This window comes from Bos javanicus, chromosome 16, assembly GCF_032452875.1.
Source record: "Bos javanicus breed banteng chromosome 16, ARS-OSU_banteng_1.0, whole genome shotgun sequence".
Lineage (NCBI taxonomy): Eukaryota > Metazoa > Chordata > Mammalia > Artiodactyla > Bovidae > Bos > Bos javanicus.
The window spans coordinates 55,929,385-55,957,172 of NC_083883.1; the positions used below are offsets into that span (position 1 = coordinate 55,929,385).

The 27,788-nt window shown below is 38.6% G+C and overlaps 1 protein-coding gene across 3 annotated transcripts; it reads left to right on the top strand.

Annotated features, from left to right (window-relative positions):
- The first annotated feature begins 8 nt into the window (after positions 1–8).
- DARS2 (aspartyl-tRNA synthetase 2, mitochondrial) lies at positions 9–27,760 on the top strand. 3 transcript variants are annotated; one of them, XM_061381716.1, is made up of 18 exons: positions 15–113; positions 555–715; positions 1,358–1,457; positions 2,713–2,779; positions 4,523–4,624; positions 5,011–5,106; positions 6,549–6,672; positions 8,336–8,382; positions 10,530–10,636; positions 11,424–11,493; positions 12,262–12,441; positions 13,723–13,830; positions 16,684–16,746; positions 20,438–20,590; positions 23,114–23,332; positions 23,525–23,635; positions 25,558–25,633; positions 26,536–27,760. In XM_061381716.1, the coding sequence occupies exons 2-18, from the start codon at positions 595–597 to the stop codon at positions 26,748–26,750; spliced, it is 1,959 nt and encodes a 652-aa protein (XP_061237700.1). In that variant the 5' UTR covers positions 15–113; positions 555–594; the 3' UTR covers positions 26,751–27,760. The 3 variants fall into 3 exon arrangements, with proteins under 3 accessions (XP_061237699.1, XP_061237700.1, XP_061237701.1); XM_061381717.1 differs by having other exon boundaries at positions 19–125; XM_061381715.1 differs by having other exon boundaries at positions 9–715.
- Positions 27,761–27,788: the final 28 nt, after the last annotated feature.

Sequence of the window (27,788 nt, forward strand, 5' to 3'; positions counted from 1 at the left end):
GGTTCGTCGCGGGGTGGGTTAAGGAGTGAATGGCGTTCAGTGGCATGTATGTGTGGTTCCAGGCCCTAAAAACATTGTGGATTTGCTTGCTTTCCTCCTTGTGAAGACTAGAGGTCGGCCGACAGGTTTGGGAGGTTTGAAATGCGGGGTTGATTTCTTCCCTGTTTTCCGGTTCTGCCCGCGGGAACCTTCAGGAAAGCGTGGAAAGACGGGAAGGGCGTGCGCCTGCTGACCGGCCCCTTGCTGCCTCTGCACGGTCGTGGTATCCCGCCTTGCGCTGCTGTATGGAGTCATTCGCTTGTCGCTTCTGGCCTACCTTTAATAGAAGTGCAAACGGATGCATTGAGAAGGGGGAAAGGGTATTAAAAAATCTTTACCCTACTCACTTTCCCCAAAGGCCCCAACGACTTTGCAGATTTATCTAGTTTACCTACACGAGCATTTGAATGTTCAGCGGACAAGGGCTTCAATATTAAAGAGTGGGAACTCCTGGCGTTTTAAGGGATTTGTTACAGTTCCTAAACTGACTTTTGACCACCATCCAACACCTGCAGCGTGAGATTCCTGAGCGTTTTACCATCCTGCGGCTCCAACATGTTCTCCTGTTGGTTAAGTCGACTGTGCGGGGAATTATCCACACCCACCAGAAGGACCACCCAGTTGATCTGGAGTTCTGCCGCCCGAAGTATGGTACTGAGTTCACAGAGAATTCCAGGTGAATGCAGTATGGAACTTTGTCCTCTGAACAGCACTGCCTCTTGTTCTCTGCAGCCAGAGTGCTTTATTCCATTTCCCCACAAGTCTTGACTGGCTAGCTTTATGTATAGAAGCATATTATTCACCCTCTTCCTTTTTTATTTTTTCCCCTGAAGTTTAAAAAGACCAGTAGAGTAATCACATGAATAGTTTGTTCATTTAGTTGATGCCTAAATAAGAAGCCTAAAATATTCTTGCATACTTGAGAATACTTTAAATAGGGTTTTCTAGTGTACAAGTGACTGTTTCACTCTAGATTCATATACTAAAACCAGTTACTGCACCAACAAATTTCTGTAATTTCCAGGACTTTTACTTCATTTGAGGAAGAATGTGCACTATAAAGAACAGATCGGTGCAAACACTGAGTGATCAAAAATATTTATAGTCTTAAGAGGAGGCAAAATTTTACATTGACAGTTATTCACTTGGATTTTGACATATTTGCAGGCAATTTTAATAGTGATTGATTACGTTCTTCAACTTCAGATTTTATCCATTGACATGAAATACCAAAGATGGTATGATTTAAGAGTCTATTCTCAGAAATTTGCAAATGATATACTTTTAATCTTGCCTTTTTCCCCCTCTTTTTCAAAAGAACTCAGTAGCTTTGTTGCCCGGACCAACACATGTGGAGAGTTGCGTTCTTCTCACTTAGGCCAAGAAGTCACCTTATGTGGATGGATTCAGTTCCGAAGGTAGATAGAGGCAAGTGGTGTAAGAACACATGGTGATGGTTTTCCCAAGGCAGTTTCAAACCTTTATTAATTTTCAACCGTCAGAAGAATAAAAGCTTTGCAGCTCTTGCAGGATTCTCAGAAGTCATTGAGTTTTCAGTTTTATTTTGTTTTGAAAAACTCAAATAGTGTCACTCAGTAAGTACCAGTAACATTTGTTGAAGCGTATAATAATGAAGTGTGATCTACCAGAGGACAGAAATGTCTCTAGATTTACTAAGATTGAAGAGTTCCTAGAACTAGTAATTGGGTAAGCTGATAAGCATCAATAGCATAAAAAAGCATATTTTATTCTAAATTTAGGTAGAGAAAGGCCTAAAAATATGAACAATGATTCCTTGATGTTGAGTCCATTTTTTTGTTGTTTGGCTCTTTATTTCTAGAACATATGTGAATAGCACAGTAATTCACAATGAAGAGCTCCAAAATACATAGATTGTGTGACTTTCCTAAAAAATATGTCCCCTTTGGGTGGATATTTGACCCAGACCTTTGGTGACTTCTATCTCCTGAAATGAAAATCTGAGGAGGCTTTTCTGTACCTCTTCTTGGTACTAAAAACGTGAGAAATGTAGGTTGAATGCTATAATATTGGGATTTGGGGACCTTTTGATAGTTTGTAGAGGTTTAAGTTAGTATTAGACCTCTTTTAGAAAATTTTAGATTGCATCTCATATTTGGTGGTAGTGTTCAGTTGCTAAGTCGACCCCATGGACTGCAGCATGCCAGACTTCCTTGTCTTTCACTATCTCCCAGGGTTTGCTCAAACACATGTCTTTGAGTCTTATATTTAGAAAAAGGTAAGATTTTATATTGCTGCATTTAAAGAAATGACCAATCAGATGTCTCTAATATCCTAAAATATTACTTTTGGATTTTAATATGTGCAAGGTTTCCAAATTTAGTTAAATTTTCTTATAAAGACTTAAGCTAATAAAATTTTTAAAAATCTGCCTTTTTATTAATAACTCATCTGGATATTATTCGTAAGCTGTACATACAGCTAATAAAAGTTGATATTGCAAATGAAAAAAGTGTTTTTTCCTTAATAACCTACATAGATAATTGCATGAATATAGATAGCTATGAAGCACAGTATTTATTATAAAAAAAGAACGTGAGAAATTGCATGGGCTTTTTGTTTAGTTTGTTTTGCCTGCTTAAATTTTGGTCTCAGAGATTTTATCCTAATATGTTCATTTTATTCATTAATCAGGCAAAATATCTTCCTGGTCCTAAGAGATTTCCATGGACTTGTTCAAGTTGTCATTCCCCAGGATGAGGTAATAGAAAGGTCCTCCTATTACCTGAAAGTTTCTTTGATGCTTTGAAACAAAGCATGTTGGATCAGTGTGCTTGAGGTTTTTGTTAAAACTACTGTAAGCAGCATTAAGACTGATGACAAACTGGGAAAAAATATGTACAATTCATGTTACAGACAAAGGACTAATTTCTCTAATACATAAAGGCTTCTACAAATCAATAAAAACATTTTTTTAAGACCAGTGATCCAGTAGAAATATGAATGCAGAATATGAACATAAAATCTATAGAAAAGAAGATATAAATGGCTGTTTTTTTATATGTCTGTAGACATATGAAAATTTGCCAACTTTACTCATAGGCAGAAAAATGTGAATTAAATTGCACAGAATTGGGGAATTCCCTGGTGGCCTAGTGGTTAGGATTCCAGACTTTCACTGCCATGGCCCAAGGTTGAAGAACTGAGACCCTGCAAGCCATGCAACATGGCAAAAAAAAACATTATACAGAATTGTTATTTTTGATGCATTAGATTGACAACACACAGTGTTTGGGAAAATAAATGCTCATCCATTCCTGGAGGAAGTACAAGTTGGCACTAGCACTATGGAGGGCAATTGGCAATATCAAAATCATAAATGCATATATTCTTTGAACCATTCATTCCAGTTCCAATCAATTATCTTAAAGTTATCTTACAAACAGACTAACATAGATGCAAAATGACACAAATATAATACCAGATTATTCACTGCTGAATTGTTTTTAATTGAAAGTTGGGAATAACTTAGATATTCCCCAATAAGAGACTGGTATAAAAATTAACGTACATCCTCACAGCAAGGAAAAGCTGGAAGAAGCTCTTTATATACTAATACGGGAAAAAATCCAAATTGTATTGTTAGATATGAAAACAGGATACAGAAGAGCATGTAGAGTGATATTATCTGTACTAAAAGGGCGTGTGTGTGTCTGTGTGTGTGTGTGTGTGTTACAAAATATACCTGAAACGACACATAACGTTGAGGAGGGGAATTAAGGGGTGGAGGGAAAAGATAGGAGAGAGACTTTTCACTGTAGATCTGTTTGTACCCTTTGAGATTGAGCCATATGAAGTACTACCTGCTCCAGAAGTAATTACCATTAAAATTAGATAATTCTCGCCATGCTTCTTGGCCAATTGGTTTATAATGTGGTAATATTTACAAATTTTTATATGCCTGAGAAAAATAAGATTTACTCAGCTGTTAATGTTTGAATTAAGTAAAGAGTCATGGGTTATCTTTCAGATATCAGAGATGAGCATAGCTAACCTAGGAGAAGTCTTTCATTGCTCCTAGATTTAACTGTCCCTAAGTTTAACCCTGGAGACAGTTGCCTTTCAAGTATGTGGGGCTTGTTTGCATTAATCATTCTTCTTACTTTCTATTAAGGAAAAAAAATTTGGAGACAGTTGCCTTTAAAGTATGTGGGGCTTGTTTGCATTAATCATTCTTCTTAGTTTCTCTTAAGGAAAAACAAATTTAATTCTTAACTAATAGTTTTATATGCTCGGTTATATGGCATCAAAATGGGGATTCAATTTATCAAGTTTTTGGTTTTTTTTTTTAACCAAATTCTTTAATAAAGTCATTAACGGCAGCCCTGGTATTTATGGTAATTAAGCTATGAGTATTAACATTTTTCTAAGCCATAATCTAGTTGCTGCAGAGTTCTTTAAGTTCACTTGTTTGTTGGAACTGTTTTTCCCTCTTACTCTGTAGTCTGCTGCTTCGGTGAAGAAGATTTTATGTGAAGCTCCCATGGAATCTGTGGTGCAAGTGTCTGGGACAGTAATTTCCCGACCTCCAGGACAAAAGAATCCAGTTAGTAATTTAGAAACCATCTATTTAAATTTTACCTGTGTACATTTGCACAATCAACACATTCAAGCAACAGAGACTGTGTATCTATTAGATATCTAGCACTAAAGCTCTGCAGGTTCTACAGATGAACCTACAGATTTAAAAATCATCACTGCGAACATAAGCACCTAAATAAATATGCATGTTAAGACATTTGTTAATGAGCTCGTCAGCCACAAAGATGCATAAGAACATCAGTCATACACAGACATTTATGTTTTAGACTATGCACTATTAGCATCCCATGCGTTTTACATATGTAAATAAATGCTTGCATTTCATAAATATTCATTGTGTACATGATTGATTGAATGATTTTTAAAACAGGTCTTTTCTCTCTCTTTAAGAAAATGCCAACAGGTGAGATTGAAATCAAAGTTAAGACAGCTAAACTTCTGAATTCCTGCAAGAAGCTGCCCTTTGAAATTAAGGACTTTATGAAGGTGCCATCTTCTGTTACTAATAAAATAGAGTGTCTAGAAAATGCTGGTAACCAGCAAAGTGTTTTTGGAATTTTAAGAAAAAGTTTTTCTACGAAATTAAGCATTCTGTTATAGCTATGTCATGAATATTCTTCTAATTTTATAATTTCCTGGTAAACTGTTCTTAAATATCAACATTTCATTAAGCTAGAATTTTTTTTCAGACAGTTGGAAACATGGTTCTCTTTAAGACTTCAGTGTCATTTTGTTCAAGTTTTTTTGTTGCTATGGTTTTACATTTTGAAGGGAAATTTGTATCTACCATTGGAATGGCCAAATGGCATATATTGAGCAATGCACATGTTAAGTTTAAGCCTCTAACAATGATAAAATGTTCATAAATCATACAAATATTATTACTTTAATTTAGGATATTCTTTGAGAAAGCTAGATAGCCCTGAATATGTAAGCCCAGCTACTTTTCACCTTTGTGACAATTATCTACAGTTGTCACAAATAATCTATAGCTACCTGTATAATACCTAATTTGTAAACTAACCTATAAAACATACATTTTTAAATTGTATGGCCACTTTGTCTTATATTTGAGTTCCCAATACTTAATATTTTAATTAGAAAAAGCAATATAAGTACAGAGTTGACCTTGTTATGGGGGGGGGGGGCAGGGAGGAAATGTACAGTTTTCCCCCAGCTATAAGCTCTTAAAAAGAGAAGTGGCAGACGGTTCTTCTATTTCTATTTTAGTATCAAAGAAATAACCTATTCTGGGGAAAGGACTTTTTAAAAAAAGTTGTCAGCACAAGAGGGAGGCAAAGATTTACCATCTTAAAAAATAAGCAGACCTCCTTGTTATGTTCCTACCAGTACAGTTGTAGCGTCGTCCTCTGTTCCCTTCATTTCACTTCTCCCATTCAGGTGAAAAGTCGTGGCTGTTTTTGGCTCTGCTGTTGATTTTTTAATAATCTTTGAAATCTTTACTTTTTCTGTTTTTTCAAGACCAAACTCCAGGCTTAAAAATGAATAATGGATAGAGAGTTCCCGGTGACCTAGTGGTTAGGATTCCAGAATCCTTTCACTGCCATGGCCCAGGTTCAATCCCTGGTTGGGGAACGGAGATTTCAATAAGCCCCATGGTGTGGTCAAGAAAGAAAAAAACGGGGGGGGGCCGGAAATGAATGGATACAAGTTTAGAAAAGTAGATAAATTTCAGTCAGTGAAGTGTGGTTCCCTGAAAAATGTAAAATCTGTACTAGTAACAAGCCTAGAAATTGTGAGAATTAAGGATGCTGGTGTATATACAACTGGTAGAAGCTAAAGATAGAGCTAAAGTTTTTGAAAATTCAGTCTGTGTCTAAAGTTAATACCTTTTTAATGATTGAAACATTTGAAATATTTTAACATTTGAAGCATATTTAAACATAAAAATCTTTACATTTGTTTAGAAAACAGAGACTCTTCGTTTGCAGTACCGCTACTTAGATTTGCGTAGTGCCCAAATGCAGTATAACCTGCGACTGAGATCCCAGATGGTCATGAAAATGCGGGAATATCTCTGTAATCTACATGGTAAGGAAAGAAACAATAATTTCCATGTGTTTTATCCTAGAGCATAATTTAGTAACATAAAGCATAATTTAGTTCCCTCAGTTCAGTTCAGTTCAGTTGCTCAGTCGTGTCCGACTCTTTGCGACCCCATCAATCACAGCACACCAGGCCTCCGTGTCCATCACCAACTCTAGGAGTTCACTGAGACTCACGTCCATCAAGTCAGTGATGCCATCCAGCCATCTCATCCTCTGTCGCCCCCTTCTCCCCCTGCTCCCAATCCCTCCCAGCATCAGAGTCTTTTCCAATGAGTCAACTCTTCGCATAGGTGGCCAAAGTACTGGAGTTTCAGCTTTAGCATCAGTCCTTCCAAAGAAATCCCAGGGTTGATCTCCTTCAGAATGGACTGGTTGGATCTCCTTGCAGTCCAAGGGACTCTCAAGAGTCTTCTCCAACACCACAGTTCAAAAGCATCAATTCTTCAGCGCTCAGCCTTCTTCACAGTCCAACTCTCACATCCATACATGACCATAGGAAAAACCATAGCCTTGACTAGACAGACATTTGTTGGCAAAGTAATGTCTCTGCTTTTGAATATGCTATCTAGGTTGGTCATAACTTTCCTTCCAAGGAGTAAGTGTCTTTTAATTTCATGGCTGCAGTCACCATCTGCAGTGATTTTGGAGCCCAGAAAAATAAAGTCTGATACTGTTTCCCCACCTATTTCCCATGAAGTGATGGGACCAGATGCCATGATCTTCGTTTTCTGAATGTTGAGTTTTAAGCCAACTTTTCAACTCTCCACTTTCACTTTCATCAGGAGGCTTTTTAGTTCCTCTTCACTTTCTGCCATAAGGGTGGTGTCATCTGCATATCTGAGGTTATTAATATTTCTTCCAGCAATCTTGATTCCAGCTTGTGCTTCATCCAGCCCAGCATTTCTCATGATGTACTCTGCATATAAGTTAAATAAGCAGGGTGACAATATACAGCCTTGATGTACTCCTTTTCCTATTTAGAACCTGGGTCATAAATATAGACTTTTCAAGGTGATAGTGCCTGTGTATATCGGCTATATATTGCCCATCACATTGAGGTGGACCAGCCCTTTGGTTTTTATCTGTAAGTTTTCTTAGTTGTTTCTCATGCTTATACATCATTTATTGGGAGCTCAGAAATGTCACATGAGGGACTTGCCTGGTGATTCAGTGTTAAGACTGCACTCCCAAAGCAGGGGGCCTAGGTTTGATCTCTGGTCAGAAAACTAGATCCCACATGCCCAAACTAAAACCTGAGGCAGCCAATTAAATAAAATTTAAGAAAAGAAGAAGAAGAAGAAATGTCATGTGAATGAAACTAGACTTTTCAATCAGTCCTGGACTTTTTTCTACTATATTTGTGTTATATTTGCTATGCTAGCAGAACAGGAAAACCAGAACAGTTCAATACACAAGAATCCGTCAACAGAATTATTTCAGGACAAGAGTACAAACTTTATGAATAGAATAGAAAATCTTCAGCTTCCCTCTTGAACTGGTAGAAACCAGCATTAATGTGCTTGGTAACTCAATTACAGTCAAAATTCCTAATTAAATGGTAGCCTCAGATTTGTTGGACAGTACTTGGTAAATTCATGTTTGGTAAATTCCCATCTATTAAATTCTGACATGTCTCTCTTTTTTAGGTTTTGTGGATGTAGAAACACCAACATTATTCAAGAGGACTCCAGGGGTATGTATATTCCTTAAGTCAGCCTACTAATAATGTCCTGCTGGTTATGAAACTAGACCACTTTGCTTTTATATTGCCTTAGTTCTATTTCTTTTATTTTACTGCCTTAGGATGGTCACATTAACTAGGTGTTTTTACAGTTGAAAAAATAATATGGGTTAATACTTTTAGTCAGAATGTTTTAATCCTATATCATTTTCTTTCCATTGAGCTTTATAGCTACCAATCAATAATGAATTTGTTCTTTAAAACTAAATCACATGTTCACTAAGAACTGACATTTCCAAACACTGGTATTTATACAATCCATGGACTTATAAAATTATAGTTTAAGTTTAGATAAGCAATTAAGAATTACTTGCATAGGAACTGATGCCCAAAATCCTTTTAGTTGGACTTCCCTCCTGGTCCCTTGGTGAAGAATCGGCCTGCCAGTGCTGGGGCACGGATTCTATCACTGGTCCAGAAAGATTCTATGTGCCGTGCAACAACTAAGCCCATGTACTGAAACTGCTGAGCCCATGCAGCACACCTACTGATGCCTGTGCACCCTGAGCCCATGCTCTGCAATTAGAGAAGCCACTGCAATGAGAAGCCTGCACACCACAACTGGAGACTAGCTCCTGATTGCTGCAACTAGAGAAAACAACCACATAGAACAAAGATCCAGCACAGCCAAAAATAATAAATAAACAGGATTCCAAATTAAAAAAAACAAAAAACTTTTAACTAGTAACACAATTGGGCATTCATCTCAAAAAGCATAATACTAAGTTGGGATCAAACTGCCAACATCCACTGGATCATCGAAAAAGCAAGAGAGTTCCAGAAAAACATCTATTTCTGCTTTATTGACTATGCCAAAGCCTTTGACTGTGTGGATCACAATAAACTGTGGAAAATTCTGAAAGAGATGGGAATACCAGACCACCTGACCTGCCTCTTGAGAAGCCTGTATGCAGGTCAGGAAGCAACAGTTAGAACTGGACATGGAACAACAGACTGGTTCCAAATAGGAAAAGGAGTACGTCAAGGCTGTATATTGTCACCCTGCTTATTTAACTTATATGCAGAGTACATCATGAGAAACGCTGGGCTAGAGGAAGCACAGGCTGGAATCAAGACTGCTGGGAGAAATATCAATAACCTCAAATTTGCAGATGACACCACCCTTATGGCAGAAAGTGAAGAAGAACTAAAGAGCCTCTTGATGAAAGTGAAAGAGGAGAGGGAAAAAATTGGCTTAAAGCTCAACATTCAGAAAACTAAGATCATGGCATCCGGTCCCATCACTTCATGGCAAAGAGATGGGGAAACAGTGGCTGACTTTATTTTGGGGGGCTCCAAAATCACTGCAGATGGTGATTGCAGCAAGGAAATTAAAAGATGCTTACTTCTTGGAAGGAAAATTATGACCAACCTAGATAGCATATTCAAAAGCAGAGACATTACTTTGCCAACAAAGGTCTGTCTAGTCAAGGCTATGGTTTTTCCAGTAGTCATTATGGATGTTAGAGTTGGACTATAAAGAAAGCTGAGCACCAAAGAATTGATGCTTTTGAACTGTGGTATTGGAGAATACTCTTGAGAGTCCCTTGAACTGCAAGGAGATCCAACCAGTCCATCCTAAAGATCAGTCCTGGGTGTTCATTGGAAGGACTGATGTTGAAGCTGAAACTCCAATACTTTGGCCACCTGATGTGAAGAGCTGACTCATTTGAAAAGACCCTGATGCTGGGAAAGATTGAGGGCAGGACGAGAAAGGGACGACGGAGGATGAGATGGTTGGATGGCATCACCGACTCAATGGACATGGGTTTGGGTGGACTTTGGGCGTTGGTGATGAACAGGGAGGCCTGGCGTGCTGCGTGCGGTTCATGGGGTCTCAAAGAGTCAGACACGACTGAGCAACTGAACTGAATATTAAGTATACTTAATATGTACAAATATTATTATACTTAATATGTACAAACATTATTTAAAGCCTACTATGTGCCAACCTTTTGGGGACTGAAGGATGAGTAAGAAATGAACTGTCATTTGTGGGAACTTTACTCTTTAGTTGATTTCATTGAGGAACGACTTCCACCAGTTGTTGGATATGTTTTTTAAATAATATTTCTGCACTCCCTCTCTCTCATTCAAAGGGTGCAAAAGAGTTTGTAATACCATCCAGGGAACCTGGGAAGTTTTATTCTCTCCCTCAGAGTCCTCAACAGTTTAAGCAGCTTCTGATGGTTGGTGGTCTAGACAGGTGAGCTTTCTTTATGCTAGCAGTGGTCAGAAAAAAGGGAAAGAGGGGAAAGGAAACACAAAATTGTCTAATCTTTCAAAAGAAGTTTCGAAAATGTATGAGAGTTTGGAAAATACTTGTAAAATATCCTAAAAACGTGTAGTTATTATGTAAAGATTTATTCGGTGTCCATTATGTACAAAGTTCTATGCTAATAGATGGGACAAGGGGTTAAAAACAAAAAAGAATAGGTTTTGCTCTTGAGCTGATGAATCTAAGACAAAACAGGATAATAAAACCAAGTGTGACGTAAACCAAAAATAAGTATGCTGAGAGTTGCAGACTGGTTGCCTTAAGTAGTTGGAAATTATATTGTTTTGGGGAATATCATTAAAAACTTTGTGATCTAGGCCTTCTGGGACAGAGCTGCATTTCAGCAGGTGAAAATGAAAGTTGGAACAGCATAGCCCAGGAAGGCTCAAGTGTACTCATGGAGCAGTGGGTATTTCAGTTTGGCTGAAGCAAAAGAGTATGTATATAAAGAAGCATGGACTGTCCTGTGTGTCAGTCTAATATTTGGACATCCAAAGGTGCCATTGTATGTTTTTAAGAAAATATACAGAGTAGTTAACTTCTCGTGGGTCAACCATATGTCGGAGTAGGTTAGAGCATCTTAAGGATTTTACAGTTTCTTGCGTTGCTTTAGTAGTAGTATTATTTCATAGCCTACATTGCCAGGAACTATTAGGGGAAAGTGTGTGTGTGTTTCTAGAATCCTGACTGAATTAATGCTGTTTTCCAATTGTAGATATTTTCAGGTTGCCCGATGTTACCGAGACGAAGGTTCAAGACCAGACAGACAGCCCGAATTTACTCAGGTACTTATATTCATTCGCCTCTTATTGATTCAGCCTTGCTACACCCAAGAATGTGGACAGAAATTATACTTTCTTCTCATTCCATTTATCTATCAGATATTTAATTAAACCAACCTGTAGTTAAGGCATTAATTATTTAATTTTTGATCCATTTACAAAGAATATGGTCTCATGTTGATGTTTGACAGAAAACAACAAAATTCTGTAAGGCAATTATCCTTCAATTAAAAAATAAATTAAAAGAAAAAGAATATGGTCATAAACTAAGGATGAACAGATTCCTAAAGTGTTTCAATGATCATGATATGATAAAGTTCTTTTAAAAAAATCTCTTGTGCACTAAAACCAACAATTTCTCGTGTTGACATTTAATCTGTAAACAGATCTAGTCAGTGTGAACAAAGCTATTATGATTTAGTTTCTATGTTATATCATATTAACCAGTGTAGGTGAAGCACAAAAGCCGTAAGATTTAGAGATGGACAGACATTAAGATCAAATACAGTTTAACTGCACACACGCAGAAGTCACTTAGCCTCTCTGAGCCTTCAGCCATGGGATAGTTGTGGGCACTAACAGTTGGATGTATGTAGAGCATTAGCACAGGGCCTGGCACAAAACAGACATACTACAATATTTAACCTGCTCCCCCACGTAGTAAGAACAGAATCCAATGGTAATTTGAAACAAGAGGAATACATAACTGTGTATGTCTTTATTAATACGGTGGCTCTTCAAGTTAGTTTCCGTATGTTGTTTCGGTTTCAGATCGACATAGAGATGTCCTTTGTAGACCAGACGGGCGTCCAGAGTCTAATTGAGGGCTTGCTCCAGTATTCGTGGCCCAGTGACAAAGATCCTCTGGTGGTCCCTTTTCCTTCTATGCCTTTTGCTGAGGCACTGGCCAGCTATGGAACCGATAAACCTGACACTCGCTTTGGGATGAAGGTACTTTTCTTCACTTTTCCCAGGACTCTGCCCCCAAATGGTCCTGTAGTCAATTTTGAACCACTTTAACCTTTACAACCAGTTACACTGTTGTATCATATTTTTTGCTGTTCCCTTAGCTTGTTACTTTTGTTGTTACCCAGCGACAGCAAGAGAGAATAATAGCATGTTAACATTACAATCGGAGAAGGCAATGGCACCCCACTCCAGTACTCTTGCCTGGAAAATCCCACGGACGGAGGAGCCTGGTAGGCTGCAGTCCATGGGGTCACGAAGAGTCAGACACGACTGAGCGACTTCACTTTCACTTTTCACTTTCATGCACTAGAGAAGGAAATGGCAACTCACTCCAGTGTTCTTGCCTGGAGAATCCCAGGGACGAGGGAACCTGGTGGGCTTCCGTCTATAATGTCGCAAAGAGTCGAATACGACTGAAGCAACTTAGCAGCAGCAGCAACATTACAATACCTTTTCTCTATCTACTGTGTTCCAAGATCCATTTTCAAGAGCAAGGTTTTTCCTACTGACAAGTTATTAGTTATATGGATGTGAATGGTAACTTGAAAGAAAAAAAAACTTACTCTTTCCTCTTGAATTTTTCTTAAGCTAAAATGGACTTGGAAGGCAAATGATTAAGGGTTATTTATTCTCTTTCCCTGGTCTATAAAGAGCTCAAACATGGGAAATGTTTATTCGCAGAGCAGTTTCCCTTAGGAAGCCACTTTTTATTTTCTCTTAGAGAGCAACAGTTCTTCATTGCTGTAATGCTGATGACATTTATCTTGGTTCTCAGTGTAGATTCCTTAGAAACTGAATTCTGCCTGGTCCACAAATAGGCAGCACTTAATTCTTATAATGAAAAAAATTTAACAGAAAAAGTTATACCTACCTGCTTACAGCAGCCAGGTTAACTACTCCTTGTTTCTTTTGTAATATGAAATGGTGGTTCTTCTTAAGTTAGGCTGCCTAAGTTTAATTCTGGCTCTGCTACTTACTGGCTGTGTTATCTTGGGCAAGTCATTTCTTTGTGCCTTGGTTTCCTCTTTATTAAATGGGGATAATAAGAGGGCCTACCTCATACTCTTATTGTACAGATGAAATGAACTATTACTGATACATTAGTACCTTAACATTTTTATGGTGCCCAACCTGCAGTAAACACTGGATGAACGTGCTCTGTAAATGTTAAGATCTACTCTCCTCTTTAAAATCTTGTTTGTAAAAGGTTTTGTGATAAAAATGACCTCACGTTGAGTTACCTTCTTCTGTTCTATTTTCCAGATTGTAGATGTCAGTGACATGTTCAGAAACACAGAAGTTGGATTTCTCCAAGATGCCCTTAGTAAACCCCAAGGAACTGTCAAAGCCATATGTATCCGTAAAGGAGCAGTAAGTGGAGCCAATTCTATGTCTTCTCTAGAATCTGTATTTGGGAAGTAAATATGTTCAACATTGGCATGTTTAAGCTTCAGAGAGAAACATTCTCTTTAAATAAAAATGTAATTTGTCATATAGAGTCTAATAGTGTCTTTAGAAGCAGAAGATATTAAGAAGAGGTGGCAAGAATACACAAACTATACAAAAAAGATCTTCATGACCCAGATAATCAGGATAGTGTGATCACTCACCTAGAGCCAGACATCCTGGAATGTGAAGTCAAGTGGGCCTTAGAAAGCATCACTATGAACAAAGCTAGTGGAGGTGATGGAATTCCAGTTGAGCTGTTTCAAGTCCTAAAAGATGATGCTGTGAAAGTGCTGCACTCAATATGGCAGCAAATTTGGAAAACTCAGCAGTGGCCACAGGACTGGAAAAGGTCCGTTTTCATTCCAATCCCAAAGAAAGGCAATGCCAAAGAATGCTCAAACTACCACACAATTGCACTCATCTCGCACGCTAGCAAAGTAATGCTCAAAATTCTCCAAGCCAGGCTTCAGCAATATATGAACTGTGAAATTCCAGATGTTCAAGATGGATTTAGAAAAGGCAGAGGAACCAGAGATCAAATTGCCAACATCTGCTGGATCATAGAAAAAGCAAGAGAGTTCCAGAAAAACATCTATTTCTGCTTTATTGACTATGCCAAAGCCTTTGACTATATGGATCACAATAAGTTGTGGAAAATTCTGAAAGAGATGGGAATGCCAGACCACCTGACCTGCCTCTTGAGAAATCTGTATGCAGGTCAGGAAGCAACAGTTATAACTGGACATGGAACAACAGACTGGTTTCAAATAGGAAAAGGAGTACGTTAAGGCTCTATATTGTCACCCTACTTATTTAACTTATATGCAGAGTACATCATGAGAATTGCTGGGCTGGATGAAGCACAAGCTAGAATCAAGACTGCTTGGGAGAAATATCAGTAACCTCAGATTTGCAGATGACACTACCCTTATGGCAGAAAGTGAAGAAGAGCTAAAGAGCCTCTTGATGAAAGTGAAAGAGGAGAGTGAAAAAGTTGGCTTAAAGCTCAACATTCAGAAAACGAAGATCATGGCAAATAGATGGGGAAACAGTGGAAACAGTGGCTGACTTTGTTTTTCTGGGCTCCAAAATCACTGCAGATGGTGATTGCAGCCATGAAATTAAAAGACGCTTACTCCTTGGAAGGAAAGTTATGACCAACCTAGACAACATATTAAAAAGCAGAGACATTACTTTGCAAACAAAAGTCCGTCTAGTCAAAACTATGGTTTTTCCAGTAGTCATGTATGGATATGAGAATTGGACTGTAAAGAAAGCTGAGCACCAAAGAATTGATGCTTTTGAACTGTGGTATTGGAGAAGACTCTTGAGAGTCCCTTGGACAGCAAGGAGATCAAACCAGTCCATCCTAAAGGAGATCATCAGTCCTGGGTGTTCGCTGGATGGACTAATGTTGAAGCTGAAACTCTAATACTTTGGCCACCTGATGCAAAGAGCTGACTGATTTGAAAAGACCCTGATGCTGGGAAAGATTGAGGGCAGGAGGAGAAGGGGACAACAGAGGATGAGATGGTTGGATGGCATCACCGACTCAATGGACATGAGTTTAGGTGAACTCTGGGAATTGGTGATGGACAGGGAGGCCGGGCGTGCTGCAGTCCATGGGGTCGCAAAGAGTCGGACACGACTGAGCGACTGAACTGAGTGTCTCTAGAACTATAAGGAGAGAATGATAAAACCTTATGAATTTGAGTTTACACTCTCAAGATCTAGTGCTTTTATTTTTCTTTTTAATGCTGTAAAGTTCTGTACTTCTTTTGGGATTATTTTTCTGTTTCCAGCCTCAGTTTGTCCAAAGGCTCCCAGTTCTGTATCAATTTTAGCATAGCCATTGCTTGTTGGTTCGGGTTTTCTGAGGCTCTGGGATCTATTGTATTAATAATGGGAAGAGAAAGGAGGTGGAGCTATGAAAAGCAAAAGGAGTGGAAATGAGAGAAGGAGAATTGTTGGGTTGGTTAAGCATGGGCTCTTTAGTAATGGGACGTGTCTTTTTTATGTAGTTAGCACATCTGCTTTGGAAATAATTTAGGAAGAGGAATTCCAAATGTATTTTGAATAGGATGACTATTTTGAAAGACTACTCAGTTGAATATATAAGCATATTAGTATATTTAAAATGAGTATAAGAATTCAGTACCATTACTTTTTATTCACTTCATATGTTCAGTGGAAAGTAATTTGGTGCCCATACTCTAGTCCAGATATATTGAATGTGTCCAGGTAAGCTCAGTATAACATATATTGCTTGATATTATTTATCCCAATTTGAGTATATCCATTCTTTCCCAGGTAGATTAGAAGGGTCATGAGCCATGTAAACCTCTTTATATCTCCCGTACCTGAGCTCCATGAGTATTACTGATGATGAGAGCCATAGTATCTCACTTAGAAACACATTGGGATAATTTAAAGAAATAAGATATAAAGAATTTTAAGTGACCTGAAATAATCAAATTCCAAGCCTTCTTATTGATTTTGTTGATCTTTCACAATTCAGTTGTAAAGATACATTTTGAACATATTATGTATGCACAGTCTTCTGTGGAATACATTCACAGCTGTTTCCATTGAGACCTGCATAATTAGAAAGAATACACCTGAAACAAGCCTTAAAATTTTGTCATTTGACAATAGAAATTAAATCTTTATTGAATCTTATATTATAATGGAAAGACACAAAATATATTTCTTTCCCATTTCATTGACATGTTTGTGAGGCTATCATATTGATGAATTTACTTTTTCTTTCATCAGAAATACTTGAAAAGGAAGGACATTGAATCCATTAGAAAATTTGCAGCTGACCATTTTAATGAGGTAAGGAGCAGGTTTTTTCCTTTCTTTTAGGGATTCAATATTTTAACTATTAATTGCTTGTACTCTTATGCTATCATTAGTCTTGAGAGGTTTGTTATTTCAGATCAGTCTTCTACTTTTCTTCTTTTTCTTTTGAAAGTTAATCTTACCCCTGGATATAACTCCAAGACTCCAACTTAGATGAATTTACCATTAATCAGAATGCAAATTTCAACCATAGCCTTTTAAAATAAATAATAGTACTTTAATGCAGTTGGGAAGATTAAATAAAGCCCAAGGTTTAATGGGCCCAAGGTTTAAATGAAGCATGGTTAGTGTGAAAGAAAGCCAATATTCATTATTCTTCCCATACCCTTTTTTTAAATTCTGAATATACCTGTCCTTAGATATATTTTGTGTTCTTGGCTTGGTGAACGGTAACACTAAAATCTGGAGGAAAAGGAGCAGGAAATGGGCATTCTTACACTGTCACTGGAAGTATGAATTGCCTCAATCATTTTGGAATCAATAACTTTAAAAATAGTCATGCTCTTTGAGTCAGTAATTTTCTATACCTTAAAGGAAGGATCTTGGATATGAGGACACTTATAGACAGTATTGAAAGGTTGTTGTTGAATGAAAAGACGCCGGGATTCTTGGCCGCCAGAGGAGAAGAATTCAATCCGGGGCCAGAGAGAAGGCTTGATCACTGAGAGCTTTTGTGTAATAAAGTTTTATTAAAGTATAAAGGAGATAGAGAAAGCTTCTGACATAGGCATCAGAAGGGGGCAGAAAGAGTACCCAGCTGCTAGTCTTCAGCTGGATGTTATATAGTCACTAGTAGTCTGTTAATGAAAGAAAGGAATGTCTTAAAACTCAGAATGGCACCAGGCCCCTAACCCATAAGATGCATTTTGGGATAATCTTGGCACCAAATGGTTCATCCTGGGCCATAAAATGATTAACTTGAATCTTGTAGAAGGACAGATTACCATACAAATAGTTTCGTTTGCATAGATTAGGGCAACGATATCTGAGTATAACATACTGGTTTTTCAAGTAGGTTCTGAGCCATGAGACGAACCGACTTGAAGACAGAGTTTGGGATAAATGCATAACACATTAGCATAGCTTAAGACAAATATTTCCATAGAAAAATGCATTGGTTATCTCAAGGTTTGAGAATAGTTAACTTCAGGTGAAACCAGGTGTCATTATGGCAACACAGTATTTTAAGAGAAACCTCCTTTTAAATTTGTATAGAGAAGGAAAAAAATATCACTAGGTTTTTTTCCTCCTGCCACTTAAGAAAGATAAAAATGTCTGACACTTGTTGGAGACCCCTGGCCTTCCTGCCTGTTACCCTCTCAGTATTATTTACAGGAATAAAATGAAATCATATGGGAGTGGTTTAATTAAGGAAGAATTAAGGAAATAAATATTAAAGTTCCTTTTTGAAGTTTGTAATGTAGGGGAAATGTTCAGGTTATAATGATCTGTAAGAAAAGGAGAATACAGAATTATATACTCACTGATCATAACTATATAAACTCCATGGATTGAAAATGGACTACCCAGTCTCTTCAGCAAGTGGTATTGGGAAAGCTGGACAGTCACATGTAAAAACACACTTCAAACATACTGTCACACCAAAATAAAGTAAACTCAAAATGGCTTGAATGTTTAAAATATAAGACATGACACCTTTAAACACCTAGAAGAAAACATAGGCAAAACTTTCTCTGACATAAATTGTAGCAATTCTTTGTTGGATCAGCCTCCCAAGGCAAAAGAAATAAAAGTAAAAACAACCAAATGGGACCTAGCCACATTTACTAGCGTTAGCTCAGTAAAGGAAATCATAAACAAAACAAAAAGGAAACCTATGGACTGGGAGAAAATATTTGCAAATGATGTGACCACCAAGAGCATATTTTCCAAGTTTACAAACAGCTCATACAACTGAATATCAAGAAACCAAAGAACCCAATCAAAAACTGGGCAGAAAACTTAAGTAGACATTTCTCCAAAGAAGATATACAGATGACCAATTATTAGAAAAATGCAGACCAAAACTACAATGAGATATCACCTCACACTAGTCAGAATGGCTATCATCAGAAAGTCTATGTAAACAATAAAAGCCAGAGAGGATGTGAAGGAAAGGGAACTCTCCTACACTGTTGGTGGGAATGTAAATTGATGCAGCCAATATGTAGGACAGTATGGAGTTTTTTTCCTTAAAAAACTAAAAATAGAGTTAACTATTTGATCTAGCAATCACACTCCTGGCATATCTCTAGAAAAGAGGAAAACTCTAGTTTGAAAAGATAGATGCACCCCAGTGATCACAGCAGCACTATTTACAATAACCAAGACATGGAAGTAACATTCCGTGTGTTGCACACTTGAGGGGCCTTTTAAATATGAAGCTTAAGACCTCTCTTTGTAACTTGCCTGTCTCTTTTGTTTTCATGTCCTTTCCATCATTTTGTCTTTTTTATTCTTTCACGAAGATTTCTTCAGCTCTCCTGTTGAAATTTAAGTAGTCATATTTTTATATCCTATTAGTTCTTGCTTGCTTCTTTGCATTTTATTCTGGTTTCATTGATAAAGTATCTTTTTTAATACCTTTGAAGATTCAAGTTTTTTTTGGTCCCTAAATTATCTCTTTCCTCTAGGGGTCTTTTTTTTTTTTTAATGCTATAGCTTATTCAATATGTAGTGATTATTAGTTATACGTATTTAAGAATGAGCTATTTCAAAAGCTGTTTAAAGGGCCCTATGTAAATGGTTAGGTTTACTTTCGAGTGAGCAGCAAGATGGTTGCCTGTTTCCCAGCGGCCCTGTGCCTCAGAATTTTGCAGGGTGAGATCAGTTCCTTCTTTAAAAAAAAAAAAAATTCAGGCAATTCTTTACTGGGGCCCCTGCTGCAACAGAGGGGAGCAAGAACAAACGACAGTTTCCCTTAATTGTTTGTTCACTGGAGGATGGGGACAGGGCGGGCAGGGGACAGAAGTGAGCTTGTTCCTTATATGGGATGAAGATAGGGGTTTATCCACGTGTTGCTGCTGCTGCTGCTGCTAAGTCGCTTCAGTCGTGTCCGACTCTGTGTGACCCCATAGACGGCAGCCCACCAGGCTCCCCCGTCCCTGGGATTTTCCAGGCAAGAACAGTGGAGTGGGTTTCCATTTCCTTCTCCAGTGCATCAAAGTGAAAAGTGAAAGTGAAGTCGCTCAGTCAGGTCCAACTCTAGCGACCCCATGGACTGCAACCTACCAGGCTCCTCCGTCCATGGGGTTTTCCAGGCAAGAGTACTGGAGTGGGGTGCCATTGCCTTCTCTGATCCACGTGTTAGGCCATATCAATTCCTTCTTGTGCTGAAGCTGCTCCAGTGTTCTCTAGGCTAGAGTTTCCTTCATCTTGCTTCTTTGGTCATTCCTATTTCACTCACATGCAACCTGCCAAAAATTTTCACGAATCTCTTATTTGCTGGCATCCCTTCCCATCCTTCTTTCCTTTTTCTTTTTTTTTGTTTTTTTTTTTTTCGTTTTGGTGAGATTACTTTTCAGATTCCTTTAGTATCAAGGAGGAAATAGAGATAATCTCAAGATAACCTCTTCTTTTTCTTTTGGAGACAAGAAATCTTTGTACTACAGGAAAAATAAATCACCCCTGCTTTTTAAAAACTGTAAGTCTTTTTCTTTATCAGGAAGTCTTACCTATATTCCTGAAAACCAATGAAACCTGGAATTCTCCAGTTGCTAAGTTCATAATGGAGGAGCAAGGCTTGGGACTCGTCAAACTGTTGGAGACCCAAGAGGAGGACGTGGTCCTGCTCACTGCCGGAGAGCACAAGAAGGCAGTAAGAAAAATTACCTCCAGGCTTCTGCGCTGTTGGTGTTGAATGATGCCTCTCTTCTCCTATGTGTATCGTACATACTTGAAATTGACTGTTAATTTCATAAAATGGAGCTGCTCTGCATGGTTTTATATATATATGTTTTATAATTTTATTGATTTTTGGCTGCACTGGGTCTTTGTTGCTGCATGGGCTTTTCTCTAGTTGTAGCCAGTAGGGGCTTCTCATTGCACAGGATTCTCTTTTTGTGGAGCATACAGTTGGGGCGTGCAGTCTTCAGTAATTGCAGCACTCAGGCTTGGTTCTTGCTGCTCGCAGTCTGTAGAGCTCGGGCTCAGTAGTTGTTGTGCACAGGCTTAGTTGCTCCATGGCATGTGGAATCTTCCCAGACCAGGATTCTGGTCTTATTGATAAAGTTCCATGTGTCCCCTGCATTGGCAGGTGGATTCTTATCCAGTGCGCCAATAGAGAAGGCCAGTTTTTATATTAATAAATGTCTTTTGGCATTTTATAATGCATTATGTAAAAACTATAGTTTTTGCATCATCTGCCAGCCTCCATTGGCATTGCTCACACAGATTAGATTTGGCTGATTAGGAAAGCCACTTAGGTGGAGAGAGGGCTATTGATACTCATTGTACAACTGTGAAAAAATTTTTCAGTTTTGAAGTTTAGCAGATTAAGAAAAGTTGGTAGTCCCAAACTTTCGTACAGAATGCATTTCTGAAAATGTGAAGGGACGGATCAGACTGCTGAAGGGCTGCTGGGTTGGCAGACACTCCTGGTCCTACTTAGCTGAAACAGAATCCTTTTTCCTCAGGAGCAGCACCTGGCAGGTGGTACACGCTGCCACACACTGGCTAAATCACCATTCTTCAGGAGATATATGGAACAGTGGATTTAACTTTAGAGATCACTGTAAAATATACAAAGTGTGGTTTGTGTGTGCATGCTAAGTCGCTTCAGTTGTGTCCAACTCTGTGACCCTATGGACTGTATTGTGCCCTCATTGTAAAATATACAAAGTGTGGTATAAAACTCAAACATGAATATTGAAAATATAATGTGGCGGGGGGGGACTTCCATGATGGGCTAGTGATTAAGACTCTATGCATGTAGTGGGTATGGGTTCAGTCCCTCATCGAGGAACTAATATCCCATGTCCCATGCAGCCAAAAAATAAAAAGAAATCCTTAAAAAGAAATATACTGTAGGAAATTCTCTGGTGGCCCCATGGTTAAGACTTTGTGCTTCCACCCCATGGGAACCAGTTTCAGTCCTTGGTTGGAGAACTAAGATCCCAGATGCCACATGGCACAGCCAAGAAAAAGAAAGAAAATATACTAAATATACAGTAAATGTCAAGCATGATAAAAAGTCATCCTTGCACTATAGTATATCTTTATAGTGCCTAATTTGTACTTTATCAAGTTTATTCTACTAATTTATATTTGTGCTGTACTTATTTATCATTATTTCTTCCAAAGGAATAGTTTCAGGGTTCATCTACAAGCCTAAGTTAATCTACTACCCTTCCCTTTCCCTGCAGTAAGAGTGAAGAAAGCTATTTAATTACAACTTTTTTTGAAACTACAGTCATTTTTTAAATTAATTCATTTATGAAAATTGAGGCACAGAGGTTAAGAATTTGTTCACACTCACACAGCTAGGAGGTGGAGGACCCTGACTTCTAACCCACAAAATCTGTTTCCAGAAGTCTCACTCTTAATGTAACCTCTAACCCATACTGTCTCTCTAATAATGGCCAACATTTATTGAATGTTAAGTGTATACAGCCTCTCATCAGCTCCTCCCCACAATCCTTCAGGCACAGTAAGGAAATACTCATCATAATGGCTGGTTCATATTACAGAGCTTATCTGACTTGATCTTCACAACAGTCTTTAGAGTAGATATTTTATCTCCATTTTACTATGGGAAAAGGTGCACAGGAGTTAGTAGCCAAACTGAGATACAGACCTATGTTAATCAAGCTCTGGTACCTGTGTTCTCAAGTCACTGTGTTAGCAAATACTCACCAAATCTGCTGAGTGTGGCCATCATCCTCAGCAATGTCGCAAATCATCCTCAGATCCTTCTCTTCTGAGAGGCAGAGAGTGTCTCGTCTGTAAATTGGATAGCTCAATTGATAGAGAATCTGCCTGCAATGCAGGAGACCCCGGTTCGATTCCTGGGTCCGGAAGATGCCCTGGAGAAGGGAAAGGCTACCCACTCCAGTATTCTTAGGCTTCCCTTGTGGCTCAGCTGGTAAAGAATCTGCCTGCAATGCGGGAGACCTGGGTTCAATCCCTGGGTTGGCAAGATCCCCTGGAGAAGGAAAGGGATACCCACTCCAATATTCAGGCCTGGAGAATTTCATGGACTGAATAGGCCATGGGGTCACAAAGAGTCGGACACAACTGAGCGACTTTCACTTCTCAGAGAAAGGCCTGGCTTTAGAATCCACATGTGTCATTTGCTGCCTGTTCTGTTACAGCAGTTAACGTTTGTATCTTCTGTTTGCAGTGCTCTTTGATGGGAAAATTACGACTGGAGTGTGCTGACCTTCTAGAAGCAAGAGGAGTGGTGCTTCGTGACCCCGCTCTGTTCTCTTTCCTTTGGGTGGTGGATTTCCCCCTCTTCCTTCCCAAGGAGGAAAATCCCCAAGAGCTGGAGTCAGCCCACCACCCATTTACTGCTCCCCATCCGAGTGACATTCACCTTCTTTACACTGAGCCCCACAAGGTATGATAGCTATACTTCCAAATTAAACGGAAATACGGAAACTTCAGGTTTCATGGTCTGACCCAGTTCCAGAAGCCCCAGAAGAAATTGTCAGATTTGAGCCATTGTCCCTAAGTAGCTACAGTTTCTTCAACCTACAGAACAGAAAACCAGAGATTTTTCTCTAACACAAAGGCTCTTTGAATCTTCTAGGTCCGTAGCCAACACTATGACTTGGTTTTAAACGGCAATGAGATAGGAGGTGGTTCTATCCGAATTCATAATTCAGAGCTTCAGCATTACGTCCTGGACACAGTACTAAAGGTAACATCATCTTCTAACCTGGCCTTTTTTTAAAACCCTAATATTTGTCTGTTTTGTTAAAATTTGTCATGAATGGAGGATTCACTAGCTACAGAATAGTGTCAGCTTATTTCTCTACCTTAATGTTAGACTTTGAAAAATAAATTAACATAATGGGTATTTTTTAGTGACTACTATATGTCAAGCACTGTTTAAGTACCTTATATGCATGGACACACTGAATCCTCACAATTATTTCTTTTGTGTCAGCTTAGCTGTGGACTCGATAGTTATCTACTCTCCGTCATTAGGCATGGGCTCTGGAACACATGGGCTCAGTACTTGTGGTGCAAGGGCTTAGCTGCTCGGCAGCATGTGGGACCTTAATTCCCCAACCAGAGATTGAACCCACATGTTCTGTGTTACAAGGCAAATTCTTAACCATTGGACCACCAGGGTAGTTCCCTCACACTTACTTTTTAAATTAAGACCCTTATTCTACTTATTTTAAAGATAAACAGATTAATGAACCTAGCCTAAAGTCACATAGCACAGAAACAAGCAGCGCCAGGATTCAGGCCCAGGCAGGGTTGCTCTTGAACCCAAGCTCCCAACCTCCTAATCACGGCACTGCTCCAAAATGGATGCAGTCTGAAGTGGCTGAAAATTGTGTTGTTTTGGGGGGTGGGGGGGTGCAGTTTTGGCCACACCACAGGGCATGCAAGATCTTAGTTCTGCAACCAGGGATCGAACGCATGCTCCCTACAGTGGAAGTACAGAATCTTAACCACTGGACTACCAGGGGAGTCCTGAAAATATTGATACTGCTAGAGAAAAGGAGAGTGATTTGAAAGAATTTTATGTCACTTAGTATTTGAGGTGGGGTAGATTTTAATGATAATGACGGAGAGTGGGTTAATCAGAATTTTCAGAAGAGTCTATATAGATGCAAGCCTAAGAATCTGTGGTTTGTTGATGACTCTTCAGGAGGCTAGGATGGATTTCAGGAGGCCCAAGAAATCCTTAGAAATCTTTGGTCCAGGAAGTCCAAGAGAGTCTGATCCTAAAAGATCACTTTGTGGAGTGGGTTATTTGAGATTGAGGAACTTTGGGAACAGCATTGGAGAACTCAGAACACTCTAGCTTTAAAAACTTTACAAACTCCCTTAACTTTTCTCCTCTTAAGTCAAAACCCCTAACTGCTAGTTTCCCACTAGTGGGAAACCACTTCTGTTTTTTCTTCATTCCTTTCAAGCTTCTCAAAATGTCAGTGAGAATACATTGCTTGAACTTCTTCTCTTCATTCACCCTAGTGCCTCTCGGCCCTTGTGCACATTAGAACAGAATCACCGGTAAAGCATTAAAAACAAAACAAGAAAACCACTCACTTTTCCTCAGCAGACCAATTAAAATAAAAAAGCTCTAGATGTGAGATTTGGACGTTTGTTCCTTGAAGTTTCCCCGACTTGATTGTGACCTGTAGTCTGGTTGGGGACCCATTTCAGACACAGCTGCAACACTTCCACAGGCATTGCCCATAAAAGCTATCTTGCCCGTGGTCATCAGATCCAGCAGCCTCTTGTTGGCCCACAAGCTGTCTTATCTTCTGGCAGCATCTGCACTGTTGCCTTCCTGATAACCTCACCTCTTAGCCCATGTGACAAGACCAGGTCCTCCTTTTCACCCTTTTTCTGAGGCCACATCTCATGTCCTTAATTGGTCTTAACTCTGTCTGCATTATCAGCATAATAGCTGCATTTACTGAGCCCCAGGCATTTCTCTGCATGTTATAGTACCCCTGATTTGTCATATTCTCTTGCTAAATATAGGCCTCTAAAGGTACTTTTTAAATTCAACTTTTATTTTCCCTTTAGCAACTAATTATATTATTCTGGCACCTAGTGGGCCCTCAGTATGTATTTAAATTATCTTTTGAATTTCAGGAAGATGTGAAATTGCTCTCCCATCTGCTCCAGGCTTTAGATTATGGGGCGCCCCCTCATGGAGGAATTGCCTTAGGTAAACAATCTATCCTTTTTTAAGCCTTGTTTCAATCCATTGCCTAAGTGTCAAATTTGGGCTCTCAGTTTATGAGGAAGGGTGGGGTTGGGGAAGTGGAGGAGTAAAGAGGGTATGAGGTGAGCCCAAGAGTTCTAAAAGAATTTGGTGTTTTTCATTTTGATATTTTTTTGCCCATGCTGTGTGGCTTGTGGGATATTAGTTCCCAGACCAGGGATTGAACCCGGTCTGAGCAATGAAAGCGTGGAGTCCTAACCACTAGACCACCAGGCGATTCCCTGATGACATATTTTTAAAAATATATTTAACCAGTTATAAAGATAAAAGTTAACTGATAATTTGCATTTGAAAATGTTTTTTAATAGAATAAAACTAGACAAGTCTTAAGTCAATATTGCTCACTTCCCTGGAAGCTCAGACACGTTCATTGGAGTATGAAAAGTACTGCACCACAGTATTCAGCTTATGTGAAATTAGGAATATGCCAGTGCCTTTCTGATGGCCCAGGTTGCTCACATTGCTAGTTTTTTCAAACAAGAAAAGTGTGAGAGGTTCTAGGCAGCTTACCTAGATTGTAGGCCCTCAACAACAGGGACCTCCTTCTGTGTTTTTGGAGTCCTGTGCACAGTACCTAATTTTTTTTAAGCCTTCAGTGAGCACTTGCTAAGGTCTCATTAATTGCTGTGACTATTAATCCCAGTCACATGTGAATATTAGTCCTGAGCACTTTTCTACAGTGAGATAAAAGAACCTCTCAAACAGAAGTTCCCTAAAAAGGCCAGGGAACTGTGATTAGCTGCAACTTATTAAAGGCTCTTATTTGTTTTATACAACCTTTAAGAAAAACTAAGTCACCCTCAACCTTAGATTATGTTCTCAGTTATCAACTTTATATTTTACAGGGTTAGACAGACTGATGTGCCTTGTCACTGGAGCACCAAGCATCAGAGATGTCATAGCCTTCCCCAAATCCTTCCGGGGGCACGATCTCATGAGCAATGCCCCAGATTCTATCCCTCCTGAGGAACTGAAGCCCTATCACATCCAGGTCTCCTGGCCAATGGATGCAGAAACAGAAAAGAGCTCATCGAATCATCCATGCCGTTCAGAAAGTTGAGCTATTGAATTTTGTCCTTTGTTTCCCCAAGGCTAAAATCAGATCTGGAGTTCGGCCACAGATCTGACTTCAAGTTTTTCGATGGAAGAAATCCAGGCTACATTCTTCACCTCAATGAATAAACAGATAAAAGGTATCCAGTTTTCATGATAGCGTGCAATGCTGGGATTATTTGGAACTTTTTTAAAGTTTCTTTTTACTTGGAAAGGTGTGAAAGATGGCTCTTTGTTGGAGTAACATAAAGGCATAGTATTTTCTAATCACATTTTTTATACTCAGATAGTAGACTGTTCTCTTAGGACAGAGGTAGTCAAATCACATGTAAAAATGTGGAAAAATTCTTGCCCCATTAGACTGGTCAGTTGACGGAGGGGTCAGTGCAACCAGCTTCACCACAAGAATCCTATAAAATAACCTGGATAATGACATTTATACTATCAATGTAATATAGTGAGAAGCAACACGACATAAAGCAAAAAAAAAATCACTGAAATAAAGGTCACAAATGTTAATCAGTGCTTTACCCCACAAGTTGTGTAAATCTCTCTTGGCCTCCCTTTCTGCCTATATGAAATATAAATAGGACTTTCCCTGAATCTCTCTTCTTGTCAGATTCCTAGGAGATAAATATATGTGGAAGATAACTTGAGTAAATATGCTCTGAAAACCTTTCAGGCATTATTTAAATGAAATATTATCCACCTGGAAATAGAATACTATTTACTTTAGTATATAAAGTAAAATACTTTATGTAAAATACTAAAATACTATGTACTTTATAATTTTAGGTTAAAACTGACATCTATGGTAAAAAGGAAAACAATAATCTCACTAATCATTATTATTTATATTTCTATTTTTTAAAATAATCATGAATTCCTGAACAAATTTTCCTCAATTATAACTGAAAATATTAACCTTAAACCAACCTCAAATGTAGAAAAGTGAACACTGGAATTTACTCATTTTTTTACACATTCTGTTGACACAAATAAAGACTTATAAAATGGGAATAAGGTCTTGTTTTCTACTTTATCT